We start from the raw sequence: 26,759 nt of genomic DNA, 5'->3' as shown, positions 1-26,759 counted from the left end.
ACACCAGGTGGTGTAAGAGATGGCAATTCAGCCTGAGGAAGAGTGAAACGAGCAAAAAGATCAGTGAGTCAGTGGGGAGAGAAGGGAAGCATGTCTTGGGAACACATTTTTTTTGTTTCTGTGTGTACCATATCCCCATGATACTGCCTCCATCTTGTCCCCAGGCTATGAGTGAGACTGGCTTAAACTACTTTTAGCTGAACTGGGATTCGGCCTTCCCCATTGTCGAGTTATAATGCTATCCCTCGACCAGTGGATCAGCAGAAACTGATTCTTCCCCCTGTCTGTTTCTCTCCTGCCTCTGTAGCCTCTCTTCCTTGTCATGCCAATCGCCGGGCCTCTTTCCAAAGTAACAACCCGACAATTTCCCACAATTTGAGGCTGCCCTTGATGGGGCACCAAAAGGGGGAAAAATAGCACTTGAACACTGGTACAGCTATGGATTATGTGGAGTCCTTGGTGCTCTCTGAGCCTCATTTTCTTGCAGATGTTTTGTTGCCAGACTAGGCAACATCTTCAGTGCGAGATATTCGCTTCGATTGGTAGCTATGGATTACTTATGCCTGTCTCATTCACAGATGAGTAAAGGGATGAGATAAAGGCAAAGTCACGGGAACAGGGCAGGAAGAGGATATTACCAGGGCATGGTTGTGTCGTGCTTAGGTGCAAGTGGGGACACAGCTTAAGGATAGGAGGATCTGGCTAATGCATGCAAAGTGGATCCCCCGAGGTCATACATGCATGCCACTGTCAAAAGACAGGAGATAGATCAAGTAAATAATAATGAGGGCTGAAGGGTACCTAGCATTATACAGATATCTGGATTTCCACACCAACTTCCTCCACTAGTAAAGCTAAAAGCAGCCTGGAATACAGAACATTCACCCAAATCTAGACAGAAGTTCTCACTTCGATCAAAATCAGAGCCACGGGTGCCTGCTATAGTTTAAAAAAAAGGGGGGGTATCCTACACTGGGCTTTTGCTAAGCAAGAGGAACACGGAAGAAGCAAACATGGGATCAAGAAAAAGGGGAGAGTCCTGAATATCAGAGAGGAAAGGAAGAAAAAAGACAAGAATGCAAAAGAAAAAGGGGAAACAAGGAGAAGCTGAACAATAAAGAGTGGCAGTAAGGCAGTAAGAAGAGAAGCAGACTGGATAGCATATGAACAAAGTTGGAAAGAGGGGGGGGAAACATGCTACAGGTGCATTTCCGGAATAATTTAAATTTGGTGGAACAAAGACATTGCAATGCAAAATGACTTCTTGCCTTATTGTCAGTTCGTGATTATTCCTACAGAAGATAGCAAGAACCTGTTCTTCTAAGACCAGAAACATTTTGACAAGAAAAGGAGTGTTCAAAGTTGTTTAGTTCTAAAATGGGGTGGAGAATTTGTAGCCCTTTGTTACTGGATTACAACTCCCAATCCCACTCAACCAGCATCACAAATTATGAATGCTGAGAGTTGTAGTTTTAGCCACACCTAGAGGACTACAGGCTCCCAAGATGAGCAGGAGGTAGTCTCATTCTTTCACACTGCAGTTAATTAACATAATTATAATACAGGCTGGTCAAATACAGACGATTCCACCAAGTGCCTTACCTTGAGAGGACATGTGTTTGTGGAGCACCCGAAGTAGAAGACACTGCACATGTCCTATTTAACTGCCAACTATATGCCCCAGCAAGGGCTCAGTACCTTCAGACACTAATTGACAGAACCACATACTGGGATTGTAACAAAAGACTATGTTACTTCCTCCAGGGCACAAATATGTATGTGGTCAATAGAACTGTTAAGTTTATAGTTAGGGCTGTCCAACTGAGAATGCAATTTACAGAACGCATTGGGGTGGCATGTAAAGGTGATGAATTTATTTAAACTCACATTGTTTCTGTATTTTATTACTTGTTTTATTACATCTTGCATTTTTATTTTACAGTTTTATCTCTATTTTACCCTACTGTATTTTATCGTATTTTATCTTACCATAGTATATTTTAGCTAATTTTACTGTATTTTAGCTGTTTTATGGTATCATATTTTATATCTTATAGTGGCTGATGCCCAACTTTCTGATATGGTCATTTGACTAATCAATAAAGTTACTACTCTATAATATAGGCATAGCTTAACATAGTGAACCTAAGAATTCAGCTAACAATGCATGCAGAAATGGAGTTGTAGAGAGGAAAGTCAGCTAGCAAGCAAGCAAGCACACACACATGAGAAGAAAAGAGTGAACAAAAGCAAAGAAGACGAAGAAAGCAAAGAGCCAAACTGGAAAGTCCACACTGGGGCAAACAGTCAAAGAACGCAGAGAGAGAAAAAAGGGTCCAGTTAAGCCACAAGAAGCTAAGGAGCAAACCAGAAGCAACACAGAACAGCACTACAGTAGAGTTTGTTTGGCCTGATTTTCATTATTGTGCAAAACACACTGTAAACTAAGCTTTATTTGTCCGTGTGTTGTGTGAACTCAGGCAATTGTGGATTGTTCAATAAATCATGGTTAAGAAACCATGGTTTAATCTGATGGATTAACATAGCAACTATATGAGCTCTCAACTGGGGATTATAAATCTGAGGAGTGGAAAAAAAGGAACTTCTGCTGCCAAGGTGACTTTTTTCTTGATCTCTGATGGTGACAAAATGCTACACCTAAATGTGATGGGAGGACCCAAAATGCTACACCTAAATGTGATGGGAGGCACAAGTATCTTTCTTTTTTTAATTTACCTAGAAAGGCTGTGAGCCCAAATAGGCTAGTAAACAGAAAAAGGGTTGGGGAAGAAACTGCAAGGCTGCTGTTCCCACCCAGAAGCTGAATATCCCTCCTTTCAAGTTGGGCTTTCATCCTGCAGGGGAAGGAACATCCTCTCCTGCATTGGGAACACAAGACAGTTTGCAGCAAAAAATAGAGGGAAAAGGTCAGGCCAACCACCCACATTCATCCTGTGTCATGTCTAATTTGAACCTGAGCTGGAAAAGGAAAAGAAACAACCAAAAAAAAAAAGAGGGAAGGGATGTATACAAACAAATAGAAAGCATGAAAGCAAAGAAAGAGGAAAAGCTATAGGAAAAGAGAAAGAGGCGAAAGAGAAAGAAAAGTATGAGAGCAAATAATCAGAGCAGTGTTTCTCAACCTCAGCAACTTTAAGATGTGTGGACTTCAACTCCCAGAATTCTCCCAGCCAGCATGCTGGCTGGGGGAATTCTGGGAGTTGAAGTCCACACATCTTAAAGTTGCTGAGGTTGAGAAACACTGCATTAGAGGAAAGAGGCAGCCGAGGAAAGCAAAGGATGAGGGGAAACGGCCTCATGGAGAGCATGCCTTAATGGGAAGCAAACGCCTGTGCAAACAGTTTTGAACTAGAATGCTAGAGCAGAACTAGATTAAAAAAGGAAATAGAAATCATTGTTTATTCTCTTGGACAGCTACCTGACAACAAAAATGAACTTCTAAACGCAGGGAACCCTTTTTTCAGATACCCGATGCCCCTTTATGCAGAAAGGAACGTCACAGAGGTCTGTGGGATTGATGTTCCAACAAGCACCCTTAAAACATCCTGAACCTCATTTGCATGGCTTGATCTGCACCTGTAGCAATGAGAGGGCAGAATCCAGTGGACCAAACGGACTCTATCATTTCAGCCTGGATATCAGGAATTCCCTCCAGATTCAAAATGAGCACAGCAGGACAAAGTCTAACTTAGAATCTTTCTCATTCCTATGGAAGTTCAGTTTTCTTTGCATGGATTTAATTCACGTTTGAAATGCAGGCAAGTGTTCTGAAGTGGCCTCCTGCAGCAGTAGCCAGACTAGACTGTACTAGGGTGGCCGGGTGCAAAAGAAGGCAGGGCTCCTGCACCTTTAATAGTTGTACCAGTAAGTTGTACTGCAGTAGATTCTTGTTCTACTCAGTTAACTCAAGGTGCAAAAGCCCCGCTACTTGGAGCCACGTTTCTTTAGTACAGGTGACCATGCTGGAGAAAAAATTTTGATTAGAAACATAGGCAGTGGTTCTAAGAGAAAGACCTGTCTTTGATGGCACTGAGGCGGAATCGATTCTAGGAAGACAAGAGATCTCAGTTCAGCCTGTGGTCGTACCAAGAAGAGGCATTCTTGAGCAAGGCAAGACAAAATAAGCAGCATGTTGGGAGGAAGGGCTGAGAAGGTAGGTTGAGGAATCAGAAACAACAGCACTTCAAATCACACCCTGCAGTTCAAAAACTCATAGATACACTAATTCCACATCACTTTTGGGATAGTGAATTGGTCAAATAGAAAAATCCCAACCTTGACTTTTATGATTTTTTATACATACACACAGACAAAATTTTCAAACTAGTTATTAATGTATTTTCCTTGTTTTAGTTGCTGTGAGGTGCCCAGAATTGTTGAGAGTTGGTAGGCATACAAATCTGATTAATAAATTAAATTAAATTAATTAGGCCAATTCCTGATTTTTTTTGCTTACTAGGATTTCAGCAAGCATTGCCCACTAAGTTCACATTTCATGGCGACGGGGCTAGAAACGTAGTTCTTCAAAAGACAAAGTTCAGAGTCTTGGTGCGCCCAAGACAACTTACAAACTGCTGCAGATATGATGAAAACCTGGCATTACATAATGGCTTCATGGGAGGGTATTCTAAAAACGGCAACAGATCCACCCTAGTTTATTACTACATTGGATTTCTTTTCTCCAAAGTGCAGTAGGAAAGCTTGTGTTTCAATATTCATGGCAGCCAAATCTTTTTAAATAGGGGCAAGCAAAAAGTTTTATAGGAGCCAAGTGATCTGAGAAGAGCATTGCTTCTTAGGTGTACATGTACATAAAAATGTTTATTTTATTCTATTATCATCATTAGCCCAACTGTTTGGCAGCTTTAAAAAATAATCAAAATTAATCTTTTCTCCTTTTTCAAGCCATCCACATTTTCTCAAATTAATACCAATTTCCAACCTTAGCTTGCCCCCTTCAGAAAGCCTCCTGCCAACCTCCCAGTGGACTGCTGGAAGTGAAGAAGGTATCATTCTGAACAAGAAAAAGAGGAAGGATGCAGCAATAGGAAAAGAGATGGAGGAAAAGGAGGAAGAAGAGGCAGAGTAACAGAAATTAGCCAGAATCAGGATTTTATTACAGTAACATGGAAACAGCGGAAAGAAGAACAAGCATCTATGTATAGAAGTTTTTCCCTGAGATATTGCATTGTGAACTTAAGAGGCCCTGCAACAGAAACTCAGAAATACAGTGAAGCAAAATAGCCAGAAACAGAAATGGATTCTGCTTTGGGATCAATAGCCTTTAGGAGAAAATGATGGTTAGGTGTATTCCACTTTTTAAAAAAATGCATTTAAAAAAATCCTTAGACTTCAGTCCTACACTAACATGCATATATGTATATAGCTACAGTATATCAGCATATATGTAAGTGGATGCAAATTTCCCAATCAGTGTGCATTCAAGTTTCCGGTATTACTATTCTGTTGGTCTTTCCTATACATGCACCAATAAAGTGTTTATTTGTACTCCAGCTAAAATCATTCAATTTTTATATAAAAAATAACAACCTTTCCCTATTAATTGTTCTTGATCAATCCTGGCAAAATTAGGACATTAAAATCAGAAATGTTGAGATAGGATTGTGAGGCATAGTCCATACCAAAAGATTTTAGACGTTTAGAGATTTAAATGCATAGGTTGCAGTGTAATAGTTTATATCGTTATCATTTCCAAGAATGTTGAAAACTTGATGCAATGGTGGATGTGATCATGAACACTGCATATACAGGTAGTCCTCACTTAATGACCATTTGTTTAGTGATGGGTCAGACTTACAATGGTGCTGAAAAAAAATGACTTACAACCAGTGCTCACACTTATAATCATCCCAGCCGTCATGTGATCACAATTTCGGCACTTAGCAACCAGTTCGCATTTATGACTGTCGCAGCATCCTGTGGTTGTGCGATCGCCATTTTTGACCTTCCCGGCCAGCTTCTGGAAAGCAAAATCAATGGGGAACTGTGTGATTTGCTTAATGACCATGTGGTTCACTTAATGACCACAGTGATTTACTAAATGACCACTGCAAAAAAGGTCATAAAATCAGATTGGATTCACGTAATGACCATTTTGCTTAGCAACCAAAATTCCGGTCTCAATTATGGTCGTTAAGCAAGGACTACCTGTACATAGGGCTCTGCATGCTTTTCCATATACAGATGGGCTGAACTGCTGCAGCAGGACCAGTGCCATCATTAGGCCAAGTGTGATGGTTCCCCAGCTGATGCATGCTGGATATAGTGAAACAATGACAAAATGTTTGAAGGCAAAGCCACACAGCCGGCCCTGTTCCCAGTAAGCAAGCCTGTTGCCCTTAATATGAATGGAGGCTGTTGTCCCATTGTCAGTGTTAAAGGAAGATTTTACTCCCAGCCCAGTTTCTGAAAATGGGTAGACAGGAGCATTTTGTTCTTCAGCCCAGACAAAAAAAAAGTCTTGCACAGAATGAGGGTTTTAAAGTTATGCCATTCCTGCAAACAAAACTCTTTCTTATGCATCATGGCCACTCAGAGAAGAAGGGGTGGGTTGGGGAAGGACATCTGAAATGTGTTGACATATTTGCATAACTGAATAAAAATAAGGAACATTTGTAAGCAAAAACATGATTTTCATTTTTACAGGAAAGAAGTGCCTTGTTTTGGCTACCACCTGTCTTGAGCTGATACCCAAAGCAGATTGGAAAAACAAGAAAGCACACACACAAAAAGAGACAAGTGGGAGCTCAGCATGAAGGAGAAAAACATAAAAAAGCAGTCAAGGAGAAGGAAAAGGATAGGCAATGAGGTGAGAAAGCAGAGAACTGCAAAAGGATCTAACTGATGTTGCGGCAGCAGCAGGAACCTTGACACCCTCCAAATGGGCTTTTCCAGATCTATCCTAGCCAATGGCCAGAGATGACTAGAGTTGGCATCCAACCACCTCAGCAGAGTGACACATTCTCCACCCTTGCTCCATGTCACCTCTATAACAGCAGACATCAGTTGTAAAACTACCATGCCTTCTCTCTCAGAAATTATGGGAAGTGTAACATGACAGAATTTGAACTGACCATTTTCAGCAATTCCCAATAATAGTTCCCAGAGTTTCTGGGGAAAACCATGACTAGTTAAGTCTATAGTCTTGGCCCCACAGGCTTAGAAATCAATAATTTTGAACAGGGCTTGAGTATTCAGTCAGATGGAACTGCAGCGCCCCCACCCCCACCTCCGGTTCCTTATCTGAGGCCATAGCAATTATAAGAGCCTCAATCCAGGTTTTAAAATGCACCAGATCCAATTCGAAGACTGGAAGCCTCTCTAATCATGGTTGGGATCGCACAGGAATTTTTGGATGGAGTTCAAGAAATGGCTTTCCCAGGGCCCCCAACTCCTCTCACCATGGTCTTACTTAAATATGATACCTGCTGACCCCAAGACCCATAACCTAGCTATGGTTGTGTGTCTGCAGTTTGGTCTGCATCTAGATTTGGTGTGCTGCCTACCTCGTCTCTACCCAATCCGAAGACACAGAAGAGGCCAGAATTGAGACTAACGCTAAAGATTCTTATGGGGTCAGGGAAAATTCCTGGGCACTCCCCAGTATCAAGTGTATTGCTGGATGGGAGATATCCACACCAGAGGTCTAATTCTCTCCTTCATGCACAGACTCATACACACCACACACAGAGAGACAAGGTTCTCAGCACTGGATCTGATCATCTGTGCCATCAACCGACAGACACTTCCTGATTGCTCAGCCCCAGTGCTTGGTCCTTCAGTATGGAGTGAAGCGATTGCATCCTCCTCGGTATAAGCTGGCCTGCCAGAAAGAGAGGAAGCAAGTGTGAGAAGTGAGAATTGGCTTAGAAACACAGCATGAAGACCCCAAAGCAATGGAAGCCATGGAATGCTTGAATGGAAGTTCTAATGAGGGGCCCTTCCACCCGTCAGTCAGTAACAGCCAACAGCACTGGAATTTTAAGGAGGAGGAGGATGCAAAACCCAACCGATAAAATAGGATACAGACCCACAACTCCCCTCTTCCCTGAGCTGAATAGATTTAATGCAAGAAAATGTCCCTTTTGGGAAAAACGTAAGACCCTCCCTAACCTATACTTTACTATCCTGCTGCCTGTTAATGCCCTCTCCTGCCCCTCACCAACGTAACACATCATTTCAGGCCATTACTGCCACAGGTACCAAGGTTGAGAGCTGCACTGGTGGTTTCACTTCTGCATTTCCCTATAGGGGAAATGGGAGATTTCTATTCTAAAGGTATTGCAGATGGTTTTTCCCACTAAAAGTCATTCAACAGGCAAATCAGGAACCAAAACTGGAAACCTACTACCTATGTGGCGTGGGCTAGCATGCACATGATGAAACAGCAGGAACACTCTCAATGAGTAAGTGAACACTGCCATCTGCTGGGCATTTTGCAGTGATGCAATCGTGCCTCATTTGATACTACGATTTTAAAATTTCAGAAATTGCCCAAATTTCCACTCATAAAAAACACATACTCAGAACTGTGGCTTTAACAAATCTGGGGGAGGTGGGTAAAGAATCCTGCATCCGTGTATCTTATATTTCATGGGGAAAAATCACTATGTTTATATATATGTATAACTACATACCTCAAAGTTTATTCTTTCTACATGCATCTATAGTCTTCAGATCCATGAGTTCTAATTGACAATGATTGCATGACTACATATTTTATTAAACAACTTTTCAGAGTTATTTTTCCCCCCTTCTCTTTTGCCATTTCAGATTTGGCTACACCAAATGCAACTGATCCAGGAAGCACTGCTCCCACTCTGAATGTGCAAATGGCTGCTTCTCAAACCGAGGAGGGACGCTGCTTATCTGCTCAGTACTCACATTGCTAGAGTCTAAATTGTACAGATGTTCTTGGCTTACAGTAGATGATTGGACAGCATGGCCTTCTGACCCTGCCCAGCTATCTTTTCAAGATGTGGCATGCTTGGCCCATTCATGAAATGACTCACCATGGCACCAACTCCATAGGCAGGGGTCACTGTGTGGTGATAAGGGTCAGCAGCAGTGTAGACCCGTCCGTACCTGCAGCGGAGAAAAGATCTGAGAAGACTTCAGTTGACAAGATTGGGTGGGGGGATCTCAGGCTCATGGGCCAGATATAGCCAGCAGGATTTCCCCACTGGGCTCACCAACTCCTTTTCCCAGGAAAAGGAGGATATTCAAAGCTAGGAAATGCTCTTACTCGCCAGTTAGCAGCTTAGGATTTTGTGAGGCTGCCTGCTGGAAAGGGAGGCCCTAACCATTCCCATACCCTTCCCCCTGCAATTGGCTTTGAAAAACAGTCTCAGCTGATGTTGTCTATCCAAGCCTCTACATACCCATCACTGTATGCTGCTGCTGTGGCTGCAGCTGCTGGGGTCTGGGCCACTCTGTAAGCTGCAGGATAACCCTAAAATGCAAAAGCAGCTAAAATAAACATTGTGTCAACAGTCTATAGACATCCTGCCACCCCCACCCCCACTACACATCAATTTCTTATGGAAAAACAAAAGGACTGCGTCCACATCTCTCTTTTCCTGCTCCTAAACTGGCCATCTGAAGAGGAACCTTGAGCTGTCATTCTGCCCCTCTGATTCTGCTCATCAGAGCCTTTTTTCTATTCACACAACGGCTATGGAATAATAGTTTCTCTCCTCCAGTGCACACCCTTTGTTTTCTGGAGTTGAAGGGGTCTTTCCTTTTTCCCCACCTTTACCTATACTTTCAGTTGTAGTCTGGCCTAACCACCTAACTGGACTTGGTTTAGTCAACTGCTTAACTAAACTGGGACTAGATAGCTTATGGTTCAGTAGGAACATGCAAAATATTTCAGTGCAAAAAATTCCACTCTCAGAACAAGGACTCTGAGCATCAAACAAAACACAGAACTCCAAGAGTTCTGTTCAATGTTTAAATCAAGGCCAAAATAAAAATTAGCTGTTTTATAGAGCTCCGCTTGAGCATTCCAACTATTCTGAGTCCAACTGGGAAATCGTTCTATGGTTTGGGATTGGGCTGCTTTTGAGAAGAAAAAAAAATTCCAGCAAAGCAACAGGGATCATTCGTGTTGCTGTTGCTATTGGTGTAGATTGGACTGACTGATGCGGTAGTGAAGCAGAAGCATCGCTGCATGGCTCAATCCTAGCAAGTTGCTACTTTAAAAAACAAAGCAGCAATGTAAGTGGATGGTTAGACTGCATGTGCTATGCTTTATTTTGCAAGAGATAATACAAAACTATTTGCTTCACACACACACTGCTACTGCTGCTGAGGTTGCGTGAATGTGAAGACTATTACTACGATGTTGGCTTGACTGGTTTCTTAAGCTCTGGTATGAACATTCATGCCACTGTACCCTTAATTAATGTTGAGCTTCAGAGTGCATTTAAAATGTGAAGGTTCTCTTGCTGAACCCTGCTAAGCAAGCCTATTAAAAGAGATATACAAAGGGAAAGGAACGTTAAAGCGATTAGCTTTCTTAGTCTTGTAATCTGTTGCATGAATGACCGAGAGAGTTTACTTGTATTAAACAGACCTCTGTCTTGTCTCTCTGCTAAGAAGGAAGAGAACTTGGCCAATTTTTCTAAATGAGCTAGCAAGTTGGGTGAGCCCTTCCAATGTGTATGACGTGAGTGCAAGAAACGACATAATACATCATGCCTTCTCTTTATCCAGGATGGACACCTACATTTTAAGTGCTGCATTGAAGCACAAACTCGAAGTGAAGAATAAGCATGATGCTGGCATACCCAAAGACAGTACAAAGTCCTTTTTGACTCTGAACTGACTCTGTGCCCCAAAGATCAGGAGCCTTATCCCTGCAAGCGTCATGAGTCCTGCCATCCTTTTCTGCTTTGGAACTGTTGGTGCTGGGCACCCATCCAGGGCCCTTGGATCCTAATCCCCAGAAATACCCAGAGGAGGACTTACGTAGAGGTCGGAACTGTATAGACCATCTGGATAGAGCACGCTGGGTGGAAAAAGAAATATCAGTATGTAGCAGGAAGTATCTTTCCCTTTAGACCCATCCCTTTCAAATGCTAGTTATCCTCCTTAAGAAGCTGCTTTTAATTATAAACTTTAGTCATACAACATATGAGGAGCAAAGCATGACCCTGGGCATGTGCACAGTGCCCTTCCTTGCCCATTTAACAACCTGAAAGAACTGTATATCCGGCATGAGAGACTACAGAGTCTTCAAAGCACTTGAGCCCAGTATTGATATTTATATCAAGACTGGTTGGATCAGGCATCAAGTGCAGCAGCCAGGTGGTTATTGAAAAAATGAAGAAAAAAACAAGAATATACGATGCCTTTTCTATTCACTGCATCCCAGTAAATGAGAGACATAACATCTCTGAAGACTTCATTTATCTGCATACTGATCTGAGCTCACCAGAGAACAAAACTCCCCAACCCCACCTCCTCCAGAGATGATAGGACTGTAACTCCGACATTCCTTAGTCAGCAGTCCTAACCTCATTGGATCGCAGAAGGGGGCGGGAGGGGGAGGAGGTTTTTTAAGCCATCTGAGCCAGTGGTCATCACTTCACCTCAGGACTTTTGAGACATATCACAACCCTGTAGCTAACTTGCAACTCTGTATCTCTTCTCCCTTCCCACAATCATTTCTTTTAATCCAAATACCATCTTTCCATTCTCACAGCCCCACATTTGCCCTCCTATATTCAAGGTATTTCTTCCCAAATATCACCCTAACACCTCTCTCCCTCCCTCTCTAGCTTCCTTCCTACCTACCTACCAGCCAACCATCCAATAGGGCTGTGCCTGCTTTGAAAATGATTTAGAAGAGCTTCAAACATCACAGAAGCACAAGCACAGCACTTCTTTGCCATTCAGCAAAGCAGCCACATCTTTCAGGCTTCTGTGTGAGACTGAAAAAAGATGCAGCTGCTTTAAAAATTGCTTTAATGGCTCTGAGGAGAAGAGCTGAATCAACCTTAGAGCTGAAACAAGAAAGAAGGAAACTCAAATTCAAAATAAAAGCATTCCTCCACATCACTTTTATCTTGCTTGAAATACACTTTTAAACAAAATGAAACATCCAGGTTTCCAGTAAGATATCTTATGGAAACCTCTTCAACTTGGCATCTCCCAGATGTGATGGTTGGTCCCATCATCCACTGTACTGGCTCTAGAGGGCTTCTGGTTGGGAAGATGTTTTAAGCAGGCATTACTACAGTGTCCAAGCCGTCATGAACCTCATTTATCTCTGCCGATGCTCACCTGCCATAGGCTGGAACTGGAGAGGGGGCAGGTGCCGCTCGAATGGGATTATAGATAGTGGCCCGGCCACGCCCTCGCAGGGTCCCACGATAGGCCAGAGCAGCAGGTGCCATCATGGGGTAAGGGATGCTCGCCACTGAGTGCAAGGAAGCAATAAAGACAGAAAAAGTGAGAGAAGACACACATTCCACTAGAGAGAGAGAAATGAGAGAGGCAGACTTGGAACAGGAGTGGAACTGAGCAGAACAGGCAAAGAAAGGGATTGTTTTGTGCTCCAAAGCATTACCAGTGCAAGGGGCAGAGCTGCTTACAAAGGACGATTCTAGGAACACAACTAAAATTGATTCTACTGTAGGAACACAACTGAAATTAAGTGTGCTTAATATTTCAAACTGGGGTAAAAATCCTAGGCCCAATAATCCCAAAAAATTGAGTGGGAGGATTTCCAGCTATTATACCACACTGGGAGGATACATTTACATTGGATTTGCAACAACAGATTGCTGAGAGTATGTTTTCTGTCAACATTTCAATTTTTGTTTTTTTTTTAAACAGGGTAATGAAGAGAACCTCCAGCATCTGATCAAATTATGGCATTGTTTTTTTTCATTTTTTTAAAAATTAAACTTTTCTTTTTAAAGATATGGAAATTATACAGTTAACATTGTTATAGAGTTTTTTCTCTTAGCCTGAGGGTGCGTGTGGGTGCACACGTGCATGCGTATACAAATATACATTACATATTAGCTTGAAATATGTATATATGTAAACCACACATATATTCCTTGACCTGTATGCATGCAGGTGTGTGTATATACATGCATGCATTTCATACCAATTTTGTTGCCTATAGTTTAACACACTACCACTTACCTGTGTACAGATCAGGAGCATAGACAGCACCAACTACAGGATTAATCTTCCATCCTGTAATGACATCCAGGCAGAGAGAAGAATCTAATGAAAAATATGCCTCATATCTTCTTTCTTCTTGCCCTGCCAATCTCCCCACATAGCTGGCCAATCTCCCAACTCACCAGAACCTGCACAACCTTGACTGAGAATGCCAAGCCATTTGCACATGCATATGTTTTAGAAAGACGGGGACTGTGTCTGACAGCTGGTTGAAGTAATTCTGTCTTGTTAGTTGGAGTACTCCAACCCTGGAAACTATTGCAAATCCATGCCAGGAACAGAATGCTAGGGCAGAAATGATGCCTTTGTGGAATCTGCATGCATGCGCATCTTAAATATTTCCATCCCATTATAAGCTGCCCTATTTATTTATTCATTTCTATTCTGCCAACTTTATATAGTCTCCTGATGGTATATAGCCTCCACATTTGAAAACGGCAGAGGCACAGAGGGGCTTAGGATCTAAAGCAACCTTTTTTAGCCTGGGCACCCTCCAGATGCATAGACTTCACCTCCCAGACAGCATGGCCATTGCTAGGAATTTTGGATATAGAAGCCCAATATTTGGCGGGTGTCAAGGGTAGAGAAGACATATCAACGATTTCTCCTGGCATGCATTTTAGCTTCCCCAGTATCAGTGTTTCTAACTATCAGGAAAAGTTGGGGTGTGTGTGTGTGAAACAGGGCGGTGTTAGGAGATTTTCCTTTCAATAGATAGAGGTCCCTCTCTGAACTTGGAGGGTGACATCTGATGTATTCTATCACCTCGGACTCTGCACCAGGTTCCAGTCTTTTATGTGGAACCACTTCCTAATGACTGCACTTCAGCATACAGGCCTTTTTATATCTTGCCAAGGCTCTTCTTCTGAAGGACTGGCAGATGGCCAGCTCAGCCTGGCAGCCCTACAGTTTTTGGTAACAAAAATGAACTGGAAGATATAAGCTTTGTCCAACAATTTTAACCTGGTTACTGAAGTGGAACATTTTCTGAGTTCACACAATATTCTTGAACCATGAGACTTTCTAAGCATCTGGACCCAGCAAAGTGTCATAAAGAAACCAGACTGGCTGCATTTGCACAACACACTAAGCAACAAAAAACTAACCAAGTTGAGCAAGTCTATATCAGTGTGGTTAAGCATGTTGTACAAACCTAGCCATAATGTATGGGACTAAAGAAAAAAAAAAGGAAGGTGCAGAGCACTGTGTCAGTCAGAATTGGCAACTTCCATGAGACCAGGACTACAGCATCATCATCCCTCCTCTGCCCAGAGAGTCATAGCCAGTGACATCATAACTCACTGTATTGGACAGGGCCAACATTTTCAGTATTTTTTTGGCAGGGTTTTTTGGGTAGTGGTGGTGAATAGGTGTGTTAAGCCTGGCAAATAATTAAGGCACACTTTTGGCTCCTTAACTCCCCCAAATCAGAATTAATGGGTCCAATTTGGGGATGGGGGTGGATGGCTTTTGAAGTATGTCTTAAGCTTCTACAAGTTTATGACATCATTTCACTCCTTAAAACCCCCAAATCTCCCAAATCACAAAAAAGGCTGAAAAAATCCACCCATTCCAAAGTTGGGGGCTCTGGAAGTTGAAAGCGAGGTCTGGAATCGGGGAGGGCATGTGCAAACTGCAGAGTGCCTGCTTTGCCTTATCTGCAAGCACCTCCTTGCCATGCTAGGCTCATCCAAAGATGCCATGAAGTCAGAAGAATGAAGGGACTGTCTTGCACAAGATCAGGCCTTTGCTGCCATGTTCTAATGTGGGAACCCTAGACTGGTTTGTTTTAAAGATGGCATGTAGAAGAAAGCAATTGCATTTATTGCATACCATTCACTACAGGTACCACGGGGGGTTTCTTGGTGACTAAACGGGCAGTGGCATTGTTCACCTGCATGGGAGAAAGAAGCAGGATGTCAGATCACGTACATCAGGATGTAGTCAGTTCTTCTAGAAGTAAGTCAGGCTGGTATTATAACTTGCCTTTGAAGAAGTCTTGACATGGCTGTTAAGATGCAAGACTCTGGGTGACTGACATATAAATCTGTTCAGTATTCCTTACAGGTTCATGCAGCAGATCCTGCTTCTCTGGCTTTTAAGTATTGTACTGAGTCTTAGAAAGGGAACCTTCAGCAAACTGCTGCAGTTTGAAGTGCAGTTTTTCTGATTTCTAGCCAGTTCAGTCTGCCCATGCTGCCCCTCTGTCCAGTTTTCCAATCCTGTGCAACGGTCAGTCAGCATACTCAATCTCTCCAGACTGTCCTGGGTTTCTGTACAAAATGGGCCTACTGATACCTCCCTCTTATGTGCTGGTGGTACATATTTTGACAACATAAGGATTACCAAAGACGTATGCTTCCTGTAGTATATTCAGGTGCAAGAAAATATTAACAAGAGGGATAGTTCCAGTACCCAGTATTCTATTCCACTTCCACTCCTGCAGTTTCTGTCTCTCTCCCCACAACAGTCTTCATTGAGCTGTTTTAGAGTTCTCCACACCTGTTTGGTGATGATGTCCCATCTTTAATTCCATGCTTACTGTAACATGCTCTACATAGGCCTGTCTCTGAAAGTAACTCAGAAGCTACAACTGGTACAGAATACTAGTGAGTGAAACCCACTATTGCAGCAGTGATTTTGTGGCTGTTGTGCTGGTTGCCAGTAGGCTCCAGCCCAATTTAAAGTGTTGGTCATCAAAGACCTATACAGCATATTCTGGGTTAATAAGAGATCATTTTATTTCAAACGATTCTTCCAGCCTTGTGAGATCATCTAGAGAGCTCTGCTTAAGGTCCCATCTATGTAAGAGAAGAAAAGGATGTGGAGCTCTTTTTAAGCAGACACTGGAGACATAACCTAGTGGTGACTCAGAGGCTGTGGTGGTTACATTTTGCTGGTGTGTGTGTGTGTGTGTTCGTTGGGATGTTTTTTGTGGGAATCTAAGGGTGCTGTTTTATACTGATATTTTAGATTGCTCAATCCCCAGAGTGGGCAGTTCAGAAATCTGTAAAATAAACAAGTTTGACATAAAAAACAGCACTTGGAAAATTGAATGTATTATTAGTTTATAGAAATGTGATGGCTTGAGCAGGACTCCTCTCTGCCCCTAGCCAACATGGCCTGGGATTCTAGGACTAAAATTTGGAAGGCACCAGGTTGTGAAAGGCTGGCTTACAGCAACCTTGCCCAACCTTGGCTCCTACCAACTCCTACAACTTTCAGCAATAACCATGGTGACTGGGAATTCTGGGAACTTAAGCCGATACTGTATGTCTAGAAGACTCCCAAATTGGGGCTAATGGTAAACACCATGTTGAACAAAAAACTATATATGCCAATATATGAGTTAAATTCTCACCTCAATTTTCCTCCCTTCCACAATACTGCTGTTTAGCTTTTCTCGTGCCTGGTCAGCGTCTTGGCTGTTTTCAAAGGTGACAAACCCAAAACCCTAAGAGAATAGCAGATCTGTGTCACTGTGGAGCAAATTGGAAAGATTGACTTGCAATGCAGAAGCAATCAGAAGTGAGTTCCGTGGCTGTGAAGCATTCAGATTCAATTCTGAAAAAGTGCTACTAGAACCTGCAGGAGTCCTCTGCAGTTGCCATGTGATCCTGGGAAAAGATAAGGCTGCTTTAAAGAGTTGCAGACAGGATCTCTTTGCAGTCTGAAGCATCATTTTGTTTCCAATCCAAAGCATTTCAACCCTAGTAATTCCCTATTTATCTTGCTGCCAATCCTGAGACCTTTTTGAATTTATTTATCTATCAATTTTTATCACTGCCCATCTCCCCCCTAAGGAGGGACTCTGGGCAGTTTACAATAGAAATAAAATTTAAAATTCAATACGAACTATAAATAATACATTAAATATAGATATAAATGAAAGGTGAAAGGTCCTGTGTGCAAGCACCGAGTCATGTCTGACCCTGTGGGGGGATGCCGCTTTTGCAACATTTTCTTGGCAGACTATAGCGGGGTGGTTTGCTATTGCCTTCCCCCGTCATCACCTTCTCCAGCAAGCTGGGTACTCATTTTACCGACCTCGGAAGGATGGAAGGCTGAGTCAACCTGAGCCGGCTACCCGAGAGAGAATCCAGCTTCCACTGGGATCGAACTCGGGTCGTGGGGAGAGTTTCAGTTGCAATACTGCCGCCTACCACTCTGCGCCACACGAGGCATATATAGATATAAATAGAAGATAAAAATATAAAATGCAATAAAATCAGTAAGGATGGCAGTAAGGTTCTACTTCAGTCCGTGAATATGTAAGGAGCCATTCTAGGGCACCAGCCATCCCCAAGAATGACTATTCCCCACCCCGCCCCAGGCGCGATGGCAAAACCAGGTCTTCAGTTTTTTATGAAAGTCCAGGAGAGACTGGGTGGGCTGGGTCAATGTAATGGGGATGAGACGGTCCCTCAGGTAGCCTGGACCCATGCCATGTAGGGCTTTAATAACCAACAGCAGGCCCGCAACTAGGGTCTGTGTCACCTGGGGCAAACATGGATTCCATGGCATTTTGGCACCCCACCAGCACGGCACCCAGGGCACATGCCCCAGTTGCCCCCCGCCCCCCCCCCCAGTTGCAGCCCTGACCAACACCTTGAATTGGACCCAGAAGCAGACTGGAACCCAATGCAGCTCATGTAGCAAAGGTTCAGCATCCTTGGAGCATGCATTGATTATATTCTACAAATTTAGGGATTTAATGAGTTCTTTGGGATCTCATCCCTGTGCTAATGGTAATACAAAGCCGTTCCCATAGAGAAATTAAGTTCTCTATTTTGGTTTCAAACTTCAAGCCAAAATTCACACTGAAATACTCTGAGGCTCATCTTGCCTGAAGAGATGAGCAAAAAAAATCAGGTATCATCCCTATGAAAAATTGTTATAACTGCCTTGCCCAACTGTGAGCCCAACAGATGTGCTGGGACTACATTCTTATAGATACACATATCAAGCAACAGAAAGAGCATTAGAAATAGTAAGCCAAAGAAATTAAAGGCATGAGATAAGAAAAGGAAATATAGCTATATTTAAGCTTATGCTTTTATTCACTCTACCTCTCCTTTGTCTCTCTGGAATCATTCCTTGCTTCCTCCAAGTCCATAAGTCATTTCATACATTACCTTTTGTTAATGAAGCTTCTCGCCTATTTCTTTGTGAAGATCTCATCAGCCCTATCCAACCATTACTTTCTTGGTCTGCCTCTTCCTGATGGCCCATTCATTCTTCCATCATATTTTTGTTTTGCCATCTCTATATGACCAAACCATTTCAACAAAAAGATTGGCAGATGCTACACCTGGTATTCAGGAGCTTTTAAAGGAATTTTCCCACTCACAGACTTTGAATTTTATGCTATCTCCACACTAAGACGGTACATCATTCTAACACGTATGCCCACTGTCACAGAATGTGTCAAGGCACTAACTAGCAAAACTTTGGGCTAGATTAGTAGCATTCCTAAAAATCAATGCAACTTTGCAACGAGGTTACACTGCTTGCCAAGCTTTACTGTCTCTGCCATCACCAATCCTCACTTTTCTGCTCACAGAACATAGACAATCCACAACCCTCCTTAGGAAGTCCTCCTCCTGGCAGTACCTTTGAGCCACGCTCATTAAAGATGATCTCCACATCAAGGATTTTTCCAAATTGCTGGAAAACAAAAAGAAAATCACTGACAGAAGCAATGCCCAGCCCTATTCTTACCAAAAGACTAATTCACAGCCATATATATGTGCCCAAATTGTATACTAGTATTTGTTGAAAGTATATGCTTATTTTGTTTTTTATTCGACCCAATAACCAATGTTCTTTAGATGAATTATTGGGGTCTCAATGTTTTTTTGAGCAAAATGCAGGTATTGTTCCAACAACTCATCAGAAATATAGCCACTTGTAACGTCTTATGGCAGGAAGATCCAACCCATCCAAAGTTTCCCTACATCAGGAAATACAGCTTGTGCATTCTACTAGCTCAGATCTCAAGAGTTGGAAATGTGCTGGAGTTAGTATTATAATACTGGGCAACTGTCTGGGACCCACAGATATTGCAAGGTGCTTCCTGAACTCAAAACTTGATCTTTTTTTACTAAAGAGACCAACATAAATGAACAGATTAAGAATCCCAGCACTGAAGTCAGGTAAGCCTCCTTAGGGATAGAAGGAGAACCAACTTACCCCAAACATCTGCCGCAGGTCTGGGTCACGGAAGCGGAAAGGGATATTGGACACATGTAAGCGCTTGGGCTGGGCTTTATTCTCCTCACTCTCTGCTTCCTCTGTCTCTGGAGATAGCTCAGGTGCAGGGACTTCTTCAGGTTGCTATGGGGAAGGGTGGGGAGGGGAAGAAAGCAGGATCACACATATCATTGGGTCTCCTCATATTCACCAAGAGAGGGACCTTCCAAATCCTGTAATTCAGCCATGGATGAGAAAAGATGGCTGGATAAGTCTGAGAACAGGCTGAATTCAATTCAGGTTGGAGGCAGTCACAAGGGAGAATACTAAACTTTGCAATGTGTTGACTGCAGTCTATGGAAAGAAAACCAGTTGCCATGAGGCAGAGGGAAGGCTTATACACCAGCATCTTCATGATAAATGTATTGCCCACTAAACAGGAGGAAGCAGAGAGGCTGGGTTACATATGGGAGCAGCAGCCCCTTGCATCCTCTATAAAACTTGGTAACCATCAGCCTATGCCATCCTCATGTTGAATCTTGAAAACTGCTTTCAGGCTATAGATTACTGAGCTAGAACTGTCTTCTTCATACGGCATGATCCCTCCAGGGTTTCACGAAGGGATCTTTGACATTTTCCCCAGCCATGCTGGCTGGAGATTTCAGGACCTAATGTCCCAACTCCTTTGGAGAGTATCCAGTTGGACAGAAGGTTGCTTTGAGCAAAGTCAAATTTATGAGCCCTTCTATCAGGGCAATGAGGTTTTGTCCAGTGGGCTTAGCTCAAACAATAAGATGCTCAATCCTTTCTATGCTTCCTGGACTATCCACTGCACTTGGCATATGATGTAACAGTACAAAATAGATACCAGAACTGACTCCTGGCTCCTTTTTCCTACTATCTCTATTGCTTCCTATTATCTCTATTAATTTTCAAATTGCACAGCATTCACAAAGAAGCTGCAGATAAATGTAAATATATATAGATAATATATATTTATATCTATGAAGCAGAATTCCTAGGATGATACCATTTAAGAAACCAAGTGGAAGATCCTAAGTTTGAGTATTCTCTCAAGTAATTAAAAAAATGAAATAAAGTAGCCTATCTGAGAAAAGATTTCTAACTTAATTATGTATCAGATGGGCCAATATTCTATGTGCATATCTTCTAACGTATCTTCTAATATGAGGGAGCATTTATCAAGCCTCCAGTCCCTTGCAGGTGTTATGTGGCACTGGCCAAGCAGAGGGATACCCTTCCCACAATTATTAATAATGTGAATTTTTTTTCCCCAGTTAATAACAAGTTGGGAGGAACTGCATCAAGGGAACAAAGAATTACAAACCTCCCATCAATCCCTTCCAGGGCTCCAATCCATTTTAGGTTCTCAGGCCTATATTCTGCTCTTTAAAAACCAGCCATAGAATTGCTAATTTCATGAATGGTGTCATACTAAGAGTCTCCTGCCCCAGTTATATGACTCCACATTCATTTTGCCTAAGGATGTGCAAGCTGAGACCTGAGAAATCCAGAGTTCTTCCTCGCTCCTCACAAATCCCAATTTCAATACCAAATCCATTATTTCCCTTTAAAGGGAATGGGATTTTCTTCTTTCCAACCTCCCAGATGCCCCCAGAAAAAGAATTCACCAGGAACATATTTCAGTGCACCAGCAAACATTCTGTCTTGGGTTAGCAAATAGGACAGACACATGGCAGCACACGGAAAACTGTTAGTGGAGAGAAACAAGACTAGCTGAGAGGGTATAATTTATGAGAACGTTGTGGAGAAGATCGGAGGACCCAGTGACCGAGAACCACCCCAAAACCGCCCCTCTCTTCTCCATGCAGACAGCCCTTCTTATTCCACAATGCAACTTCCACGATGCAACATTCTGAGAACAGAGCAAGTGTGCACAGCCTCCGTCTTGCAATGTCTGAAGTGCTGAAGGATTGGGGGAGGAAGAGAAGAGCCAGAGAGCAATTAATCTGGCCAGGGGTGGGGAGGGAGTTGAACTTGTCTTCCAAATTCCTGCTGCAGATTAGCCATGAGAGGGCATAGCCTATTAGGGGCATGCATGATCACATATGGATGCGCCTACCAGAAAAGTAACAGGCATGTACAAAGAGGATTTGTGGGGCTGCTACAACTTTAAACAAAGATTTAAGAAAACATGATTGGCTGGATTCACATCATGCTAAGTGATAAACCACATTTTACATATCATAATGGCGACTTCTATACGAGCAAGCAAGTCCCCTTTGAGCAAAACATAATGCACAACCAGATCAGTTTATTTAAAGCAGTAGTCATATGATCAGCTGAGATAGCAATGGCCACAGCATGAGAGATTAATCACAAAACATGGCTGTGTATGACTGGAAATTGTCCCTGAACAGACAGAGATAATGTTCATGGTGTGTATATGGTGAAAGGTGCATTGAGAATTCAGAGTGGGAGGGATATACCACTGAATGCTTACCTACGCGCTTGTAATGAATTAATTTAGCCCCTGGTCTGAAATACTCTAATTCTCTTGAACAGCCAAATACACTGAGAAAACTGAGTCTGGAGTGCACTTCCACAGAAGAACACTAGCATGGAGCAAAAGGCAAGATTAAAATTTTCCCTAACATCTACATGTAGGGATTAATTATTATTTCATATGGAGCTGAGCATTCAGTTATATGATCCCTTATTGCCATCTAAAATGGTAGAATCCAGAAATAGATTTGCTGCTCTCTCATCTGCTGTCTATAAAAACCAGGCCTATTTTAAGTCAAGCTATCTGGAACATATATTATTCAGTTGAATTAATTTAATATGTGCATTATGCATTTTTAATTTGCATTTGATAATGGCCACGGGCTGGAAAAATATAATATCTTCCTTCTCAAACATTTTCTAAATTTTCAAATTCTGAAAGCTGGCATTTATTTTTCCAAAAACGGAAGGGCTCAATCTGACTTGGAATGTGAAGCACGCGTCTGTATTTTGTCTGGAAGAGCGTATTCGGTGTTTAGCAACGTGTTTCATTCAACACCAAACCAGGAATTGCACAGCAGACAAAGGTGACACTTCCCCATCTTTTAAAGATGAAAAGCAGCTGTGATAGGGAGTAGCTTTGAGTGGAAACATGGCAATGAAGCCAGTCTTCTCCAACCTTTTCTCTGCTGAATTTCCATTCAGAACCATGTCTCTTGAGCTGCTTCTCCTAGCCTAAAGACTGTGGGAACTCAGTTTCTTATGAATTGGCAGGGAACCAGACTCAGATCAACCTTCTTCCTATGGTTCCCCTTCTCCTTTTTGAACTCCATCCAAAGTTGGCCACCGAATGTACACACCCTCTGTGAACATGCTTAAAGACTAGGGAACAGGACCGTGATTCTGCTTGTCTTAGCACAAAGCACCTGTAGTATTGCTATTAAAGCACACACACAATTCCAGCCATTCCCAAATGCAGACAACCCCAAGCAGTAGCCAACCCCCTTCAGCCCACCAAACCTTCCCCTGTGCCCCCTTCCTCTACCCATTCCAAGGGCAATACACCCCACTAGTTCCCATGGTTGCGCCCACCCCACCGCAGCCAGGCGCATCCCCCAAAGCTACAGACTCCTGCTTGTAAAGACAAGTTCAACTGGGATTAAATTCTTTCTGACAGGGCCCAACGTCTGCTGGGAGGATAAAATGCAGAGGGAGTGGTGGGAAGCGGGGGCAAGTGTCAGGCTGAGAAGACAGGCAGGTGCAGTTGCACAGTGAGTAGGTTAACTATTCATGTATTAATGAGACTAGAACAAGAGAAACGTGATGGAGTCCAAGATGCCTGGAAGAAAACCTGAGCTCGGCGGGAGGTCCACACACGCTGCCATTAGCACCTCGGGAAAAGCCCCTAGTCCAGGAAAGACACAAGGAGTCATTGCAAGAACAACTTTGCTACACACTGGGAATCTTTTTGCAGCTCTCATGTTCCATGAGGAGGAGGAGAAAAAAAGAAAGAAAACACAGACGAGTTACAGCAACACCCTCTATTTGGTCCACCATGACAAGTGCATAAAGGATGTAACAGGAACTAAAACATATGGTATGCTAAAAAAAGGAGGCTGCAAAACTCATGTATGGGGGAAAGAACAGACAGGGCTGCTGCTAGTCCAGCCAACACATTTAACATAAATTAAGCACTTACATTAAGCATTCTAGACATGATTGGCACCAAAGGACCCCCTAAGAATGGTGGGGAAAAAACTTTGGACAAAGATTCATACTGTCCTATAATAAGCATACCGTTAACACGAGGGATGGGGACCTGTGGCCCTTTAGATACTGCTGTGGTGAATTTCCAGCACACCGCCAAAACACAGCCATGGCTCAGCAGTATCTGGGGTGAGGCTGGGGGTCCCACAGAGTCTAAGCCCTGCAACATCCACTTGCAGGAGTTTAGGAAGTGAAGGTAAAAAGGAGAGTTGGAAGCATATGGCCAAGCAGGATCAAAGCTCATTCTCCCTTGAGGTATTTTGGCATTTATTCAGTGCAAGGAAAACAAAAATCAGATATTGCCTGGATGTACAAGAGCCAGGTGCTGAATTGGCAAGCAGGGTTGCCAACTTTTGAAACAGTCCCTGCAGTTGTCTTTAAGAACAATTTGAATTGTAGGAATTAGCAGGTGATTGTGGGGCTCCATGCTATGAAAAATTTGCCTTGCGGATTTCTGCAACTTGTGCACTGCTGTTATAAGTACAAGAGAAAGGCAAGAGACTTACTTCCCCCACCCTTTTCTTCTTACTTTTCCTCTGGGCAGTTGGCAACCCAATTAGTCTGGATATTAAGCAAAAAGAGCAGAGAGTAAATTAGAGTCTGGGAAAGAGGTTGGAGTGGTATGAGGATTCTCTTGGAAGCTGTGGGCCTGCACCTACAGCAACTTGCTTCAGCACCAGCCAAGACTTTTTACTGAGCAAAATGATGCTCTCTACCCACTTGTCAAGATGCAGAAGACCCAAGGTTTGCAAAATGACTAGGCATTTGGAACTGAAACTCCCACAACTACCTCTCCCTGGCCATTAAATGACAGCAAAAACCAATGCAAAGCCAGTCTAATTTCCATCCTGTTGTGACCACCCCAAATCTGCTCAAGTCAACCACTGCATTTGGCTTAATGGTAGGTCTGTTGCTAGGATGTTTTTGAAAAAGCATCCATTTTGTTCATTTATTTATTGCTATTTTGTCACCTGGGAGGGGAAAAAGTGTTATTTGGACTTCTTGCCTGGGCATGAAACAGTTTCTCGCCATCTCTGTTTGCTATGTGTCAGAGGACGTGGTGTCCTTGAAATAAGGCTATCAGCTATGTGCCACTTGTCCATGCAGAGATAAACAGCTGCTGCTGAAGATGGTGAAAGATCTGGGACAGGGGGAGGAGGTGAGAGAGAGAGAGCAGGGAATCTGATAGGGGTGCAGCTGTTGGCTGGAGAAAGGTGTTGTTACCCAATATGGTGACCGAAGCCACTGCCTCAGTCCCTGGATTAGGGAAGAGGGAGGAGGAATCTGTTGCCCCGAAGGGTGGAAAAGGAGGAGAGTTTTCATGGTGCATCCAAATGAGAAATTATTGGATCCTTCTGACCAAGAATTAGAGGTTGCCTACTCTGGAGCTTAGCACCCAAGGCTTTGGATTTGAAACCTCTCCATTCTACTCATTTGAAAGATATTGCCTCATCTTTTTACCTCAGGCTGTGCAAATTTTCCCAGGCCAAAGACATTTGGCCTAAGCAGACAATTCCACACCACCACCACCCGCAAAGTAACAGGACCAAGAGAAAACTATATTTCTTTTCTATTATTTAATTAAATGGACAATTAACACAATTACTCTCCAGTTGTATGTTTACTTGTTTCCTGCTTCTGCCACTTAAAAATTACAGCTTGGTAGCAACTCTGGGAAATTTTGGGGAGGCCACACCTAAGGGTTTCTGGCACCGCACACAGTCCTCAATTTTACTCCTACTACATGTGTTTAAAAATACCTTTTTCTCTCAGGGTAGCCTTGGCAATAAACCAAGAAAGCTGATATCGACAGAAGGCCAAATTGTCAATGGACACTCATCTGGTCACAAGCAATAAATTAGACCTACCTTCAGGCAACCAGGAAGGGATGTTTGCTTTCAAAGTCCTTTTTAAACTAATACTATTCTTAATACTTTATAAAGAATTAGCCATTTGTATAGGCATGTTTTGTGTATTAATAGCCATCATACAATACCTCACAGGTAGATAGTACACTGAATACCATGGCTTTTTGGCAAACAGGTTTTGACACTGCTTGAAAAGCCAATATTAAACCATCTTGCTCCCACATCTGACCAATATTTAACTCCACTGTTTACTCTCAGCCCAAAGACTGCAACAGATTCCCAACAACTAGATGACTCTTTTACTGTAGTGCCAGAGATCTGTGTTTCTATGTCTCCTCTACATTTTGGTTTGTGAAAGGTCATAGGACTGCAGCAGCCATGTTGTGAATGGGAAGCCACCCAGCAGATTTAGTGCTCACAAAATTCAAAATGTGCCCCCACTGAAAACAATGGAGGATTTCGAAGTAGATGGGTTGCCATCTGGCCAGCAGAATGAGGGAGAAGGGAGGTAATCTGTTACTGTCCAGATAGATGACAACCTCCACAATCTATTAGGCTGGTTGGGACCTCTGGGACTTGTAGTCCAAAATATCTGGAAAGTACTAGGTTGACTCATTGATCCTGTCTCTCTAGCAGAAGTACGGAATAGATCTGGAATGGATTGTCTTGCCTACAAATTACTACAAATTCTCTAGTTGCCCTTAAGGGATCAGCTATGGTTGCCAAATTTTTAGTATGCAATATATTTTAAAAAGACATGGGATTCCGCACTGAAAATTCCCAGCAACCAAGTGGTAGATATGTCATAGAAGGTGGGAGAGTCCAGCAAGAGCTGCAGGCTAGATTTTATCATGCATCAACATCAAAGAATAATGGTTCTCTAGAGAACAAAAGAGTCTTGCAGTTTATTTACAGAGAACACATATATTCTGAAAACTGCTGGAAGTAATGCCTCTACTAACACAGTCAAAAGGCAAACGCAACTCATGGTGACTGTGGAACTTCCTGCTGGGATTTAACTTCATGAGCCATTCCAGGGGAAGAAAACAGGGTATTGATATAGATAGTAAAACATCTCAGGCAGGTTCTGTACCTGTCAGCAATGTTGACAGAAAAAGACACTGCCAAGACAGAAGGATCCTACTTTGTGATTAAGCAGACATATGTTAGGGGCATTCACACTGCAGCTCCCCACATTCC

General features: G+C 42.7%; 1 protein-coding gene across 2 annotated transcripts in view; it reads right to left on the bottom strand.

The window, feature by feature from the left end:
* Positions 1-269: 269 nt before the first annotated feature.
* Positions 270-26,759, bottom strand: part of LOC134495473 (RNA binding protein fox-1 homolog 1-like) — a 42,420-nt gene continuing 15,930 nt past the window's right edge. For both annotated transcript variants that reach the window (XM_063300963.1, XM_063300964.1), the window contains exons 3-12: positions 19,438-19,581; positions 18,859-18,912; positions 16,607-16,699; positions 15,079-15,139; positions 13,204-13,257; positions 12,331-12,466; positions 11,014-11,053; positions 9,423-9,493; positions 9,054-9,126; positions 270-7,864 (exon numbers count right to left, since the gene is read on the bottom strand). In XM_063300963.1, coding sequence (XP_063157033.1) covers positions 7,820-7,864; positions 9,054-9,126; positions 9,423-9,493; positions 11,014-11,053; positions 12,331-12,466; positions 13,204-13,257; positions 15,079-15,139; positions 16,607-16,699; positions 18,859-18,912; positions 19,438-19,581 — 771 coding nt within the window. In that variant the 3' untranslated portion in view covers positions 270-7,819. The remainder of the gene's footprint in view (positions 7,865-9,053; positions 9,127-9,422; positions 9,494-11,013; positions 11,054-12,330; positions 12,467-13,203; positions 13,258-15,078; positions 15,140-16,606; positions 16,700-18,858; positions 18,913-19,437; positions 19,582-26,759) is intronic.

This window comes from Candoia aspera, chromosome 4, assembly GCF_035149785.1.
Source record: "Candoia aspera isolate rCanAsp1 chromosome 4, rCanAsp1.hap2, whole genome shotgun sequence".
Lineage (NCBI taxonomy): Eukaryota > Metazoa > Chordata > Lepidosauria > Squamata > Boidae > Candoia > Candoia aspera.
This window is presented reverse-complemented; position numbering and strand designations above follow the sequence as displayed.